Source organism: Garra rufa, chromosome 16, assembly GCF_049309525.1.
Source record: "Garra rufa chromosome 16, GarRuf1.0, whole genome shotgun sequence".
NCBI lineage: Eukaryota > Metazoa > Chordata > Actinopteri > Cypriniformes > Cyprinidae > Garra > Garra rufa.
In genome coordinates, this window is record NC_133376.1 from 40,263,535 (window position 1) to 40,279,251 (window position 15,717).

Genomic DNA, 15,717 nt, shown 5'->3' on the forward strand with positions numbered 1-15,717 from the left:
GATGTGTTCGCCGAACTTTTATTATTAACTTGTATCATTTCCTGTTTCCTGTTTCCGTCCGGATCGAAAACAGAGCGGCGCCGCTCGCGTGTTTGTGGAAACGTGTGAGTCAAGACAGTGGCGCGCGTGTTTAGTAAAGTTGTTTCTCGTGAATAACGAGAAGTTTCGTTAATACCGGAGACTTGTTCACGGGATCAAGAGAACCGGACGGTGAGTCGAATCATTTGTGTGAATCAGTTCCCGCGCGTGACGAAGAGAATCAGAGACCAGCAGCTGGAGTCGCGCCGCTCATCATCAGAGAATCAACTTTATTAAGGTACAGACCACAGTTAACTCGATATAACATCACTCAGACACAGTGAGACTCAAGCCGCGTGTGTGTTTCTCTCAGGTCCGCTGCTGGTCCTCAGGATGGTCGTGTTCACCTGTGGCTCCTGTGGAGAGTCAGTCAAGAAAGCCCAAGTGGAGCAACACGTGATCAGGTGCCGCTCCTGTCGGGTTCTGTCCTGCATCGACTGCGGAAAAGACTTCCGGTAGGATCTGGACTGATGTTGAGCATCGGAGCCGTATTCACAAAACATCTGAAGACTAAAAGTAGCTGATAACTTGCAGATTTAGGAGAAAAGTCAATCCTAAATGTAGGACTCTTGGGCTCTAAGAGTTTTTCACAAAGCATTTTAGCGTCAAAACTAACTCCTAAATCTGTGAAACTCACAAGTCACTAAAACCAAATCACAAACTAGGACTATTCTCTCTGCTGAAAAAAAAAAACATTGTTTACACTACAAATAACATTACACATATTACAAACCATCAACTTTTAACCATTAAAATTATTAATAAATGGTTTCCTGTACTGTTTTTTTTTTGGGACATATTCCATTAGGGTTTAGTGGTTTTAACAAGCCACCAATAGAAGGTGACCAGTTATCATTCGAGATTAACACAGGCACCATTACAGTTACCATTAAAACCAATACTGTTTCTGTTTTAACCAGTAAAAACATTAATAAAATTGTAATGGTTTTCATTTTTTTTTCAGCAGGGCTAAAATGGCTGTTGCCGGCAATCTGCCTTGGAACATAAACATTTTATGTTGCATTTATTGGCACACATGTGTTTTCCAACGCATCTTTTTTGGTTTTGGAGGTTATCCGTACTCCAAATTTTCCTTTGATTATATCAATCAATTAAATTGTTGTTTATATGCATATCAGCTAATTGTTTACGAGAAGCACACATGTAAGAGGCTGACAATTAGCTGAACATATACTTGTTTAATTAGTGACACTAGTTGACATTAGTGGCTACATCTTTTTTTTTTAAATCTTTATTTGAATATGGCCACATAATATCGCCCTCTACAAGATCTCTGACAGAGACCCCTCCCCTATCAGCCAATCACTGTGTGCATAGTTAATGAGCATCAACCCCGCCCTCACTCTCAGCTCAAGACTTCTCTCTATTCCTTAGTAAAAGTTTGCCTCAGCAGCTTCGTTAATAGGTTTTAAGAGAAAACTCTTAGCTAAAACTTTTACTGCTATTTAGGAGAACTCTTAGTGCTAAGATAAAATGTTTAGTAAATACGTGCCCTGATGATGACGATGATGATGAGTGTCCTGCTGAAGGTGCGTTTATTCACAGAGATGACGAATACAGAAACCACAACAAGTGCATCAGTGAAGACCAGAAATACGGAGGGAAGGGTTTCCAGCCGAAGGTGAATAAAGGTGAAGTGAAGCAGGAGGAGTGGCTACAGGTGAGCAGGTGAAGGTGTGTGCAGGTGTGCTGGTGGTGTTCGTTCGCTCACACGTCTGCTCTTCTTCTGCAGAGGATCCAGCAGGCCATGGGGCGGCCCGACATCGAGCCCAACGTGTGGAGCGTCCTGCAGATGGTCAGCACTCACAGCAACGTCCCGCGCAAGAAGAACAAGTTTGAGGTGAGGATCTGAGGAGATGGGTCGGGTCTGATGACGGTGAGCTGAATCGTTAACGTCTGCTTTGTTCGCCTGCAGAACTGGATGAAGAACTGTATGAGAAACATCTACACGCCGGCTCTCCTGGAGAAGGTCTGGGAGATCTGTTCGTCCACAGCCGACAGCGTAAGAGTTTAACCTTCATCATCTTCATTCATCCACATCCACACAGATAGCTGACACATCTGCTCATGTTTCTGAAAGAGTCTCTTCTGCTCTTCAAAGCTGCATGTGTTTGAGGAAGAATACTGTAAAAATGTGAAATAATATTAGAATGTAAAACGGCTGTGAATATCTGTTCAAATATAATTTATTTCTGTGATGCGCAGCTGAATTTTCAGCATCATTACTGCAGTCTTCAGTGTCACATGATCCTTCAGAAATCATTCTAATATACTGATTTGCTGCTCAAGAAACATTTCTGATTATTATCAATCTTGAAAACAGTTGTGCTGCCATTCAAAAGTTAGGGGTATGTAAAATAAAAAAAAACATTTTATCAATAAAGGGCACATTAAATTGATCAAAAGTAAAAGTAGAGACATTTATAATGCTACAGAAGATTTCAAATTAATGCTGTTCTTTTGAACTTTCTATTCATCTGTGAATCCTAAAAAAAATGTCGTTTTTCACTAAAATATTGTGCAGCACAACTGTTTTCAACACTGATAATAATCAGAAATGTTTCTTGAGCAGCAAATCAGTTTATTAGAATATTTTGAAGGATCATGTTCACAGAAGACTGGAGTAATGATGATAAATTCAGCTGCGCATCACAGAAATCAATTACAGTTTACCAGATATTCACATTGAAAACAGCTGTTTTACATTCTAATAATATTTCAGAATTTCTACTGTATTTTTTATCAAATAAATGCAGCTTTGATGAACAGAAACATTACAAAACAAAATCATACCAAACTTTTGACTGGTAGTGTATACTTTTTAATTTGTTACATTTTATTCTTTATAATTTGTAACCCTGGACCACTAAACCAGTCAAAGGCTCAATTATTTGAAACTGAGATTTATACATTGTCTGAAAGCTGAGAAAATAAGTTTTCATTGATGTATGGTTGAAATTGACAACTGTTTGAAAATCTGCAATCTGAGGATAAACTATTTTTTTTGTTGTTGTTGTTGTTGTTGAGAAAATCACCTTTGAAGTTGTCCAAATGTAGTTCTTAGCAATCCATATTACTTACCAAAAATTAAGTTTTGATATATTTATGGTAAGACAATTAACAAATTCATGGAACATGATCTTTACTTCATATGGTAATGACCTTAGGCATAAAAGAAAAATCAATCATTTTGACCCATACAGTGTATTGTTGGCTATTGCTACAAATATACCCGTTCACATTTTGTTGGCTTTTTAAAAAAACCAAAAAAAACCTTTGTTTGTTTTTGACATGAATGTGTGTATGTTAAGCTTATAAAGATAATGTGTGTGCAGCTGAAGTATTTTAATTCTCTCTCGTTTCATGATCACGTTTCAGAACAGCAGCCAAACCAACCATCAGAAGAGTGAACCCAAACCAAACCAGACCGACCTGAACAACGGCACTGAGACCAAGAAAAACAAGAGAGAAGAGCGGAAAAATAAGAAGGACAAGAAAAAGCAAAAGATTTCAGATGAGAATTCAGAGGAGCAGAACGGAGAAAACACAGACGAGAAACAGAAGAGAAAAAAGAGGAAACGAGACGAGAACGGACAGAACGAAGACGGAAAGAGCAGCAAAAAACAGAAGAAAAGAAAACAGGAGGAGTTGGACGGTAAGATCAGATCGTATCAGTACTGATGCTGTCAGCATGTGAACGCTTCCTCACTTCCTGTGTGTTTGACCAATCAGAGAGTGTGAATTCAGAGGGGGAGGAGCCAGAGAACCAGGAGCCTGAATCAAACCCTAAAGGTATTCCACCCTCATGATATAAACACTGACTACAGCACTGCTGTGAACAACTATGAGAACATGGACCTCAAACATGACAGTTCCCATCTTCTGAATCCTGCTGTTTTCAGGGAAGTTTAATTGGAAAGGGACGATAAAGGCGGTTCTGAGAGACGCACCGGAGGACGGACTCTCCGTCAAGAAGCTCCGCAAGAAGGTGAGCTGAACTTCAAGACGTTCACGAGTCAGAAACCGAGAGGTTTTTTCTGTATCACGTGGCTCTTGTGTTCTTCCAGACGTTTGCTGACTCTGTTTATTCTCCAGGTTTTAGCGGCGTATTATTCGTTCACTGGAGACTCTAACTTCAGATCTGAAGAGGAGGTTCTATCTGTGTTCAACAGGAAGCTCAACAAAAACCCAAAGTTTAGGATCCTCAAAGACAAAGTCAGACTGGTGAAATGACAGATGTTTTTTTCTGCAATGTCTTCATCATCATCATCATCATCTTAACAATAAACGGTGTCCCTAATAACTGGTTTTCCACTGGTCTAGTGTGAGTTGGATGAGGTTATCTTGTCTGTCAGTATTAGAGTCTGAGAGCTGTTCTTTTCATATCACTCATCATTCATCACATATTTCCTGCGTTTAGTCCAAGTGTTCAAAGTTTAAAAACTATTCAAAGTTTTTAAAGAGCTTTATTTACACATTTCTGATTTTCATTAGTTTGCACTTTAAACTTCTAAATGCTTGTAACAGGTGACAGTTTAATTCTGCTGCTTCTAATTACGGAATAAAACACAACAACATTTTACAACATACACATCTCTGTAAGAACACAACTGTGCAACACTCGTTTTACCGCCAAATTATATGTAATATTGAATTAATTTAGCTTGCTAAAGTTTTCCTTGAAGTCATGCAATTACTTTTTATTAATTAATTTTTTCAGATGACAGGACCAGTGTTGGGGGTAACGCATTACAATTAACGCAAGTTACATAATAATTAAACTTTTTCCAAGTAACCAGTAAAGTAACAAATTACTTTGTAATTGACAAGAAAATATCTGAGTTACTTTTTCAAATAAGAAACTCGTTACTTTTCCTCCATTTATTGATTAAAAGCTCTCCTGTCTCCATGTGGAGAGAAATTGTGGGTAAGATGTTCCTTTAGTTCTAGAATAAATGTGAACATGCATTAATTCATCTCACTCACTAAAAAACAGAGTATTCCTCAAAATGAATAAAAACCTGCAATAATTAAATATGTTCAATAATACAAATATCCTTTATGTATTTAATCCCATTTTATTAACCGATGTCTTTGCTGCCGACCTTCGATGATCAGTTCATCCATACTAATAAGCAGAAATTACTCAAGATAATCGAACATTTGTTTTCCTTTTTTATTGCTGAATAGTTGGCATTTGTTCTTCTGCGGTCTACTGTACAGACGGAGATTTACTTTTCTCTAAACCTGAGGCTTTTGGTTTGAAAAAGCTTTTACATTTGACAAAAATACAACTTTTTTTATATTAAAAACAAACAAGCCCTGCCCAGATTTAAAAAGTAACGCAAAAGTAACGTAACGCAGTACTTTCCTTATAAAGTAACGTAGTTATTTACTTCTTTAGAGAGTAACTCAATATTGTACTGCATTACTTTTGAAAGTAACTTTCCCCAGCACTGATGACAGGACAGAGGAGATCGACAGGACAGAGATGGGGAGGGAGATTGTAACCCAGGTCAGCCGGAGGAGCAGTCTGTGTTCACGGATCCGGTTCGTCAATCAGTTCGGTATTTGGGATTGGGAATCATTTGTTTCAAGTCTGGACTGCGATGTGGGATTGGGAATCATTTTATTTAGAAACCATTAAAGTTAAAAAAATAAATAAAGACAAAAACAAAGTATACACAAATACAAATCCCTTAAGGTTTTTACTACAGTAAAAAAAGTGTAGTAACCATGTTTTTTTTTTTTGTACAACCATTACTACAAATACCATGTTTAAACTATGTGTCAAACATAGTGCTAACATATATTAGTGTAGTAAAACCATGGTTAATTTGTGGTTACAATGGTTTAAATATATAGTGACTGTTTTTTCACCTTAAAAAAAGGACACATAGGACGAATGAAGAAATGCAGATAAAAAAAGGTTTAGAGCCAATTTTTGTTTATGTGAAATTTAGCTAGTAGGAAACACAAATTAATAAGTAATATTTTCCTCGTTTGAGTAGTCAAACAAATCATAGAAAACATCTTTAAACTTACAAAATGAGATCAGATGAACATTAATAAATCGAATTAAAACTTTGTGGCTGATTGGCAAACAAGTGAAGGAATCAGAAGAGAAAAAAACAGCACCTCGCTTCAGTGTCTGACTGATATTATAAATACGTCCACAAGCTTTTTGTGAAATTCGGATGAATCTGATGTTTGATCTCTTCATATTTAAGGAGAGAATAGTTTCCAAAGTCAGACATGAGTCATATTTACAGCAACTACAACTTTGATAGGCTATTATGGGACATAATTTAGCCTGGAGTTTATGCAGCATTGCATCTTTACAGTGAATTACACTTAAGCCGGGCTCACACTGCGATTTTTTTAATTCGGCTGTAAAGACACATTTGGACAGTTCTTGCTCACTCCCTGCCTTTCGCGTGACCGCGCTCTCGAGTGTGTGCGTGCATTGGGTCAGACACGTCGGTTAATGAGGTGCATCACGCGGGTCGCTTTGTAATGTTCATCACGAACACAAAACACTGTTTCTACTTGTAAACGCCACAGAAAAGTGCATAAGTACGCGAACTCTGACGCGCCTGACGGTGTTCGGGGTCCTCAGGGCGCGCGCGCGCTGCAGCTGTGTGTTCCGCCGTTAACTCCACTGCAGCGCGGGTGGTTCAGCGGTGCGGCGAGACCTCTGCCCGGAGAGATTAGCTGTTTAAGGTGGGGGGGATGTAAGGGCTGAATCGGCTCTTGTGTGGGACATTCTTTCTCTCCCGGGGCCGGGTTTAGTTGGCCCGCCGCACAGAGGCTCCATACAGGTGTGAGCGCTGCGCGGACCCGCGGGTCAGGACTCGGCGCAGTCTGGTTTCCAGCTGGAGAATGGGCTGCCTGTTAGCGGCACACACACACACACACACACACACACACACTGAAACACCCTGATAATCCCCGTGTGCGGCACTGATCCCGCGCTCAGCTGTAATCATATATCGGCCGGACGCGCTTCGAGCGCAGACTAGCTCACGGTAAACGGCGCTTCTGCAGCAACTTTACAAGCCTTTTACCTGTAATAATGTTATAGGGTTATTCATTCTTCAGGCTAATGTCGTTTAAAACCCGCACGAATCGCTTTTTTTTTTAGCAGCATCCCATAGCCATGCGGGACCCGCGGTATTCGAGTTCTACCGATTCACTTCTGAGCTCGATAGGGTTTTTTAATAAAAGTTTGCTTTGTATTAAGTAATAACTCGATACTACACCAATAGAGAAAACTGGGCTTTGGCGAAAAGGAAGGGCAACCATAAACACCCATAATGCACTTGGAAATACAAAATATTCTTAACAATATTCTTAATTTAAAACTTTAAGGCCGGGTTTCACAGACAGGGTTTAGACTAAGCCAGGATTAGGCCATAGTTCAATTAGGACATTTAAGTAATTTTTATAAACATGCTTAGTAAAAAAAAACATTACTGGTGTGCATCTTGAGACAAAACAAAGGCACTGATATATTTTAAGATCAATCAGTGCAATTTTATTTCAGTTGAAACAGCTCAGATTTACATTTTAGTCTAGGACTAGGCTTAAGCCTTGTCTGTGAAACCAGGGGAAAGAGACCGGAAGTGTTGATATTTGAAATCACTAAAACAAACACGCCCCTATCTTGATAGCCCCGCCCCCAAATCCACGACCATGCCATGAAACACGCACCTCCCTCATCGTGAGTGGACACGCCCCTTACTGATGATTGGCTACGAGTGTGTTTTAGTTCTCAGTCCGATCCATTCTTCAAACAGACAACATGATTGCTGAAATATCGTCAAGAAAACGATTCTCAGGCCTGAAAGAAGGCAGGTATCAAAACCTTTACAGTTTTTCTGAATTGCTAAAACACATTTTTCAAAACATCACTAATTTTCTTAACTTTAACCACAAATCCAAATCTTCACACTAAATTCACTGAACCCCTGACTCTTCTTGTAAAATCAAACCATTCAAAACCATTTCAATCGTAGCCAAAATCAAATAAAGCTTTCAAATCATTCACACATTAGTCAATAATATACAGTCTTCCTCTCTTTCTCAGACTGAGAGATTAGCGTGCCATCTGTGCACTTTGATTTATATTTTGTACATTCTAAACACACATTTAGAAACAAGTGTGAACAATTTTGAATGGTTGTGTGACGGCCGTTGCAGTTGTGCTTAACTTTAGCTATTTTTCTTTAGAGTTTTGCATCACAAGTTCATCACAGAGCGAATTGAGCTTCAGTGAGTGAGAATGTGTTTAGAGTTTTGCAAAAAGATTGAATAAGATCTGCAAGATGATAGACGACTGTCTGGAGGAGCTACAGAAAGTCTAAGAAACTATAGTATGGCAGAGGATGCTGTGTTTATTTTTTACTGGACAGTAATTGAAAGTAAACCATATTGTGATTTCATATTCAATTCCTTGTTATTTGAACTACTGCAAATCATTTCTAGTGCTTTTCATCTCCTGTAAGATCTGTTTACAGTAGTGTAATAATAATGAACTTTTCTTAGAGCTTATTGCTGAATTTGACTGTATCTTTATGTTGTACCGTAATAGACACTGGCTTGCAAAATGATTCCTGATTGGTGTTTCAGTGTTCTGAACTGAACTCATTAGTGTTCACTAGGCAGTGCAGTAGTTTGTGTTTGACAGGTCTGTGTGTCACCCGAGGCCAAAGTTAAATTCTGATAAAAGAGATCATGTGTTTGACTAACATACTGGATTTTGACGTGGAAGTCTGATTTTTGTGCAAGTTTGTGTGCAGTTTTGAGATTGTGTTTGTAGCTGTGAGAAAATTATGAATTGTTTCATGAATCGAAAAAACTGTAAAGGAACACTTTGTCCATAAATGTAATCATTTATAATAGTTTCTTTCATCTGTAGAACACAAAAGAAGATATTTTGGGCTCCAGTGTTGTTTGCTTCTCAGTGGTCTTCAGAACAGGACCAGTTCTCCTCTGGACAGACCAAACCAGCAGTTTGTTCCAATGTCAGATTTCTCATCAGGTTCCCGTGGTCTTGTCCTGATGGCTGTCTAGAGGTCTTCGTTAGGGATCTGTCTCTGGGCTTCATCTAGTTGATGTGGTCTCTGCTGACATTCAGGGCTGTAGAGGTCGTCTCTAAGTGTTGATCCACCATCTGAGGCGGGTACGGTCTGGATCCGGGGGACTGCAGGGACCTAAGATCTCATCTACAGACTGGATCTGGCGGCTACGGTGACGTCGGAATCAGAACAAAACAGACTAATATTAGCGTAGTTGCCATTCTTCTTATGATGCAACGAGTGCATCAGGTGTTATGGGAAGTGTTCCCGGTTCCGGTTGACCTAAATAATGCAGCCTAACAATCCTTTAACGGATTTGGATTATAGAAATGTGTTAGAGAGATGGGTCTTTAATCTAGATTTAATCTGACAGAGTGTGTCTGCCTCCCGAACAGTGTTAGGTAGATTGTTCCAGAGTTTGGGCGCTAAATGTGAAAAAGATCTGCCGCCCGCAGTTGATTTTGATATTCTAGGTATTATTAAATTGCTGGAGTTTTGAGAACGCAGCGGACGTGAGGGACTATAATGTGATAAGAGCTCGCACAAGTACTGAGGAGCTAAACCATTGAGGGCTTTATAAGTAATTAGCAAGATTTTGAAATCTATCCGATGTTTAATAGGGAGCCAGTGCAGTGCTGACAGAACCGGGCTAATATGCTCATACTTTCTAGTTCTAGTAAGAACTCTAGCTGCTGCATTTTGGACCAGCTGGAGTTTGTTTATAAAGCGTGCAGAACAACCACCCAATAAAGCATTACAATAATCTACCCTTGAGGTCATGAACGCATGAATTAACGTTTCTGCATTTGTCATCGAGAGCATAGGTTGTAATTTCGATATATTTTTGAGATGGAAAAATGTGGTTTTTCAAATGCTAGAAATGTGGCTTTCGAAGGTAAGATTGCTATCAAATAGGACGAATAGGTTCCTGACTGATGATGACGAATTGACAGAGCAGCCATTGAGTATTAAACTGGGTTTTAGGTTATTACATGCGGAGGTTTTAAGTCCAATAATTAAAACTGTTATCTGTTTTTTCAGAATTTAGCAGTAAGAAATGACTCGTCCTTCAGTTTTTTATATCAACTATGCATTCCATTATTTCTTCAACGGAATGCATAAGTGATATAAAAAAAAGTTGATTATCACTATCACAAACAGATGAATTCTCACATGTAGGGACTCCTAAATTATACCTGTGTTTAATATGCTCTGTGTCAGAAATAATACAAAGTATTATAATGTATTTTCTATTATTGTATTTTTTCTTTATTTTGAAAGTTGATGCAACAATTATGTGATTTGCTTATATCCAATGAAAAGCATGTTTAATACAGGTGTATAATTACAAGCCAGTGACTGTTGAGCTTGAGGTTGCGTCATAACGTGAGTCACGTAATGAGGAAGAAGTATCGCACATGGAAAAAGAGTGTGCTGCCAGTGAGATCGGCTGTCTCTATTGAGAAAAGTGTATCATCATCCATTTGGAGACTACTATATTCATTGTAATATACGGCCCAAAGCATAGAGTGACGACGCTTGTTTATGTTATTTTCTTACGTGCAACTCATCTTTGTTTTCCGTGCTCCTGTGAGTCAATTAGTTATGCTGTGTGTGATGATAGCCTAGCGGCTATAGAGACGATTGCAGTCACGAACAGTAACTGTGTTTGAAGACTTATCAGCCATCTTTGTGGAGGACTTCGGAATTGCGTGCAGAACTGGACAGATCGTGTGTTTCATCACTGGACGTGGATCGTCTGATTTCATATCAAGTTCAAGATGGATCGTTAGGGGACGCTGAGTATTCGTGGTGTAAGGAACGTAATGTTGTTTCACTGTCAACTGGATGAACGTAAGTGACTTCATTTTCGTCTTGGATTACTTTAAATTGATCATCTGATTAATGTGCACCAACGTCCTGGGCCCCAACGATACGATCGATCGTACATTTGAACTGTTTGACTGACTCGCATACATTTGAACTGTTTGACTGACGTACATTTAACGGATCGTAAGATATGTAACGTGCATACAGTACTGAAAGACAATGTGTGTGGTTTGAACTGCGGTGTTTTCTCAAGTGTATAACGAATCTTGAAAGAGATATTGTTTTTTTTATTATTATGGGGTTCTATAAGAAACAAAGTGTTTTAGTGGAATCGAGTTCTACATTGAGTTACAGTGTTCCAAAATAGAAATATAGCTAAGGTTGAAGAGGAGAGCGTAATAATTGGGAAAGAACAAGAATCGTTCTGAGACTACAAAAGAGATTTATATATTTTATTTAAAAGAAGCAATTCGAATAACATCAGGGAGAATTGTTTATCTGCTTTCCTTAAAGAGAACGTTGTTATTGGTTTCTTGATTTACTGGTACTACTTAATACATTCATGTAAAGAAAAATAAATCCATCTTTGTTACTTTTCTCTTTAACATTTGTATTGTTATATTTCCTTGAGTCTGGCAAATTAATTAATTTACTAAGTTCCAGAATTCTTGTGATTAGCAAGAAATTTAATTATTTAATTTATCTGTAGTAAAGGGATTGAGTAAAATTTGTACAAGAGGAAAAAATCCCTTACATTTCATTTGTTGTAAATAAAGAAAGAAAAGAAACACTCTACCGGCCTAATTCACTATCTAATTGCCGGGAATCCAGGACTCTTGTTAGAGAAATAAGTAAATTAACCCCTAGGGTTAAGAAAAGGGTTACATTTTTGGAGGCACCGCTGGGATACTGTGTTTTTCTATTTCCCTGTTTTACCAGTTTATTTCTCTTTTTCAGTTAGCAGTAGAAGGTAACCAGAATCAGTTTTAATTTTGTCTGTTTATTTTTTCTAGCAACCTGCCTTTAGTTTCAAAATATGGATCTCTCTCAGACTGTTCAGTGGAGTAGAGAGGAGAACATTAGCTCCTCACGTGCCATTGTGTTAAGCAATGTTCCTTTGGACGCTAGTAATGACACTATTGAGAAAGTATTAAACACAGTGAAGGTCTTTGGTCGTACTAAAATTTGTGGTCGCCGTGGTGACGTTACTGGCAAACAACTGTTTGTTTTAGTGGAGACTAGTACTGACCTTGATCCAAGTACTTTACCTCCTGAAATAGGTATTGAGCGGGAAGCTGGGCCCTGGCATGTTCACTTTGTGGGTGGTCTATCAGCCGATGACCCAGCTGCTGGCAGTGACCCCTTTCAGATTAAGTTGTTAGCCTTATTGCAGCAGGAGGGTAAGTCTATGGATGAAGTAAAGGCCATAGTAATGGGAGATCAGTCTCCTAAATCTGATATCAGTGTGGATCTAGTTAATGCAATAGGTAAATTAGTAGACAGATGTAATCAAACATCTACTGATGGACCTAGTTACCGAAAACTGAGGTTGTTCTCAGGCCTGAAGCCCGTTCCTCCAGGTGAGGAGGAATATGAAGTCTGGATGGAGCAGGCTGCACAAATGATCAGTGAATGGCAATGCACAGAGGCTGCCAAGAAACAACGCCTTGTTGAGAGTTTGCGGGGTCCTGCTGCTGATATTGTCAGGTTTTTGAAAGTGAGTAGCCCATCTGCAACTGCAAATGAGTACTTAGCTGCCCTTGAGACTGCATATGGAACTACGGAGAGTGGCCCTGACCTTATGGCTAGATTTCGTCACACTTATCAGGAAAATGGAGAGAAACTTTCAGCTTTCTTGTACCGCCTAGACAAACTTCTCCACAGAGCCTTGTTGAAGGGTGGGATTAATGCAGCCGGCATAAATGGAGCCAGAATGGAGCAGCTAATTAAGGGAGCACTTACCAATGATATGGTTGCGTTGCGAATCAGAATGACTCACACTTTGCAGAGTCCTCCATCTTTTTCACAGTTGATGAAGGAAATACGTGAGGAAGAACACTGGGTAGCTGCAAGAGAAAATGTTAAAGCTTCGGTCGCCACTGTTGTCTCTCCCCAGGCATCTGTGCCGTCTGAATTACAAAACCTAAAGAAGGAGGTTAAAGAGCTATCTACCCAGGTGAGTCAACTGTTGAACGTGGCTACTGTGACTTGTGCTTCTGATTTTGCTCCTCAGAAACCATCCAGTAAAAACCCTGGGAGTGTGAACCGAGACAACCCCCAAAAAGCTAAATCCACCCAGCCACCAGTGCCCGGGATCTTTTGCTACAAATGTGGTGAAGATGGACATAAGAAGTGGGAATGCAAAGCACCAGAGGACCTCAGGAAAGTTAATCAGAAGCTGATAAAGATGCATCGCTTGCAGGGAAACTGGGCAGGAGCTCAGTGAAGGAACGGCACGGGGCTCCTGAGACAACACGTTCCACTTGTGGTTCATTCATGCTTGATGCTGGTAAGCCAAAACTTCCTGAGGGGTTAGTAGGACCTGTCTCTGAAGTGCCAGTCCAGATAGAAGGTATCTACGCTAAAGCTCTTCTTGACAGCGGTTCGCAGGTTACTTTATTATACCGCAGTTTTTATGACACTTATCTGAAACACTTAGACCTTCAGCCTGTGGAAAACCTTGAGATTTGGGGTTTAAGCTCACATAAATACCCTTATGATGGATACCTGCCCCTCAGACTTGAGTTCACGGAAAGTGTAGCTGGAGTGCATCAAGTGATTGACACGCTTGCCATTGTATGCCCAGACCCTGTGAAACGGGAAGGAATAGCCATTTTGCTCGGGACAAACACTAGCTTAGTGAAGAAGCTGCTTGAGTCTTGCCGTCAACAAGCTGGTGAGAAATTTTTGAATGTGCTAACCATACATCCCGTAATCAGAGAAGCCTACGAGTCTATTCAACAGACGGATGTTTCACAGGATGACCCAGACAAGCATGGAACAGTTTGGTTCGTGAAGCATAACCCTGTTGTTCTGAAACCAAATCAAGTTTTGCAGCTTCCTGGTCTGCTTAAGTTTCCTGGTCAGATGACTGAATCTCTAGTGTTAGTAGACAGAGCAGCAGTTGGTGATACACACTCTGATGATCTAGAGGTGAGGCCTGAACTTCATTCAGCATCCGTTGTGTCCAGTCAGCGAGTCACAGTGACCGCCAGGAACATGTCTACAAAAGAAGTATGGGTGAAGCGAGGAACTCCTCTTGCCCATGTTTTTCCAGTATCCTTAGTGCCACAACTTCCTGCTAAACATCCACCTGAACAAAATACTTTGACACCTGCATCTTTTGATTTTGGAGATTCTCCAATGCCAGAGGAAGCAAAACAGAGCTTGTGTGAGAAAATGATGCAGAGAAAGGAAGTGTTTTCTCTACACGAGTGGGATGTGGGATGTTCAAAAAGCACCACTCATGAGATAAGGTTGCATGATTCACGCCCTTTCAGAGAAAGATCCCGCCGTCTTGCCCCTGCTGACTTGGAAGACGTGCGACTGCACCTCAGAGAATTGCAGAGTAGTGGCATTATATCAGAGTCCCGCAGCCCCTACGCTTCGCCCATTGTCGTGGTTCGCAAAAAGTCCGGGAAGGTTAGAATGTGTGTGGACTATCGGACGCTCAACCAAAGGACTACACCAGACCAGTATACTGTGCCCCGCATTGAGGATGCCCTCCATAGTCTTTCCGGAAGTAGATGGTTCAGTGTTCTCGACTTGAGGAGCGGATACTATCAAATACCCATGAGTGACGCCGACAAGGAGAAGACTGCATTCATCTGCCCGGTGGGGTTCTATGAATTTGAGCGTATGCCCCAGGGCATCTGTGGAGCACCCGCCACTTTCCAAAGAGTCATGGAACGGACTGTCGGGGATATGAACTTTTTGGAAGTGCTAGTATACTTGGATGATCTAATCATCTTTGGACAAACCATTGACGAGCACGAAGAGCGCCTCTTGAAAGTACTCGACAGGCTGAGAGAGGAGGGCCTAAAGATCTCCCTTGACAAGTGCCAATTTGGCAGGAGTTCTGTGAACTACGTAGGGCACATTGTGTCACAGGATGGAATATCCACTGATCCTTCCAAGATCGAGGCTGTTGTATCCTGGCCTCAGCCCCAGACGGTGACAGAGCTCAGATCTTTTCTAGGGTTTTGTGGCTATTATAGGCGTTTTGTAAAGGATTTTTCAAAGTTGTGTCGACCTCTCAATGAACTGCTGCAGGGGTATCCATCTTCTGCCAGTACTGCGAAGAAGAGAAACAAAAATTCACCTGTGAGTAACACCAAACCCTGTTACAAGTCCTCTGAACCGTTTGGATCCCGATGGACTTCTCAGTGTGATACAGCCTTCCAAACCCTGAAAAAGTGTCTAACTCAAGCTCCAGTGCTAGCCTTTGCGGATGCACAAAAGCCATATGTTTTGCACGTGGATGCGAGCATGGATGGACTTGGAGGAGTTCTGTATCAGGAACATGAGGAAGGATTACGCCCAGTCGCTTTTATCAGTCGCAGCCTTTCCCCTTCAGAGAGAAACTACCCAGCCCACAAACTGGAATTTTTAGCTCTGAAGTGGGCTGTTGTGGATAGACTGCACGACTATTTGTATGGTGTTCCATTTGAGGTTAGAACTGACAATAATCCTTTAACCTATATAATGA

At 40.4% G+C, this 15,717-nt stretch overlaps 2 protein-coding genes across 2 annotated transcripts; both read left to right on the forward strand.

The window, feature by feature from the left end:
• Nucleotides 1–63: 63 nt before the first annotated feature.
• lyar (Ly1 antibody reactive homolog (mouse)) lies at nt 64–4,408 on the forward strand. Its single transcript, XM_073820566.1, has 9 exons — nt 64–316; nt 392–533; nt 1,645–1,759; nt 1,832–1,939; nt 2,015–2,101; nt 3,478–3,754; nt 3,832–3,891; nt 4,002–4,087; nt 4,195–4,408. Exons 2-9 carry the CDS (start codon nt 412–414, stop codon nt 4,330–4,332), a joined length of 993 nt encoding a protein of 330 aa, XP_073676667.1. The 5' UTR covers nt 64–316; nt 392–411; the 3' UTR covers nt 4,333–4,408.
• A 7,637-nt stretch (nt 4,409–12,045) lies between these two features.
• LOC141288139 (paraneoplastic antigen Ma1 homolog) lies at nt 12,046–13,455 on the forward strand. Its single transcript, XM_073820242.1, has one exon. The coding sequence runs from the start codon at nt 12,046–12,048 to the stop codon at nt 13,453–13,455; it is 1,410 nt and encodes a 469-aa protein (XP_073676343.1).
• The last annotated feature ends 2,262 nt before the right edge of the window (nt 13,456–15,717 follow it).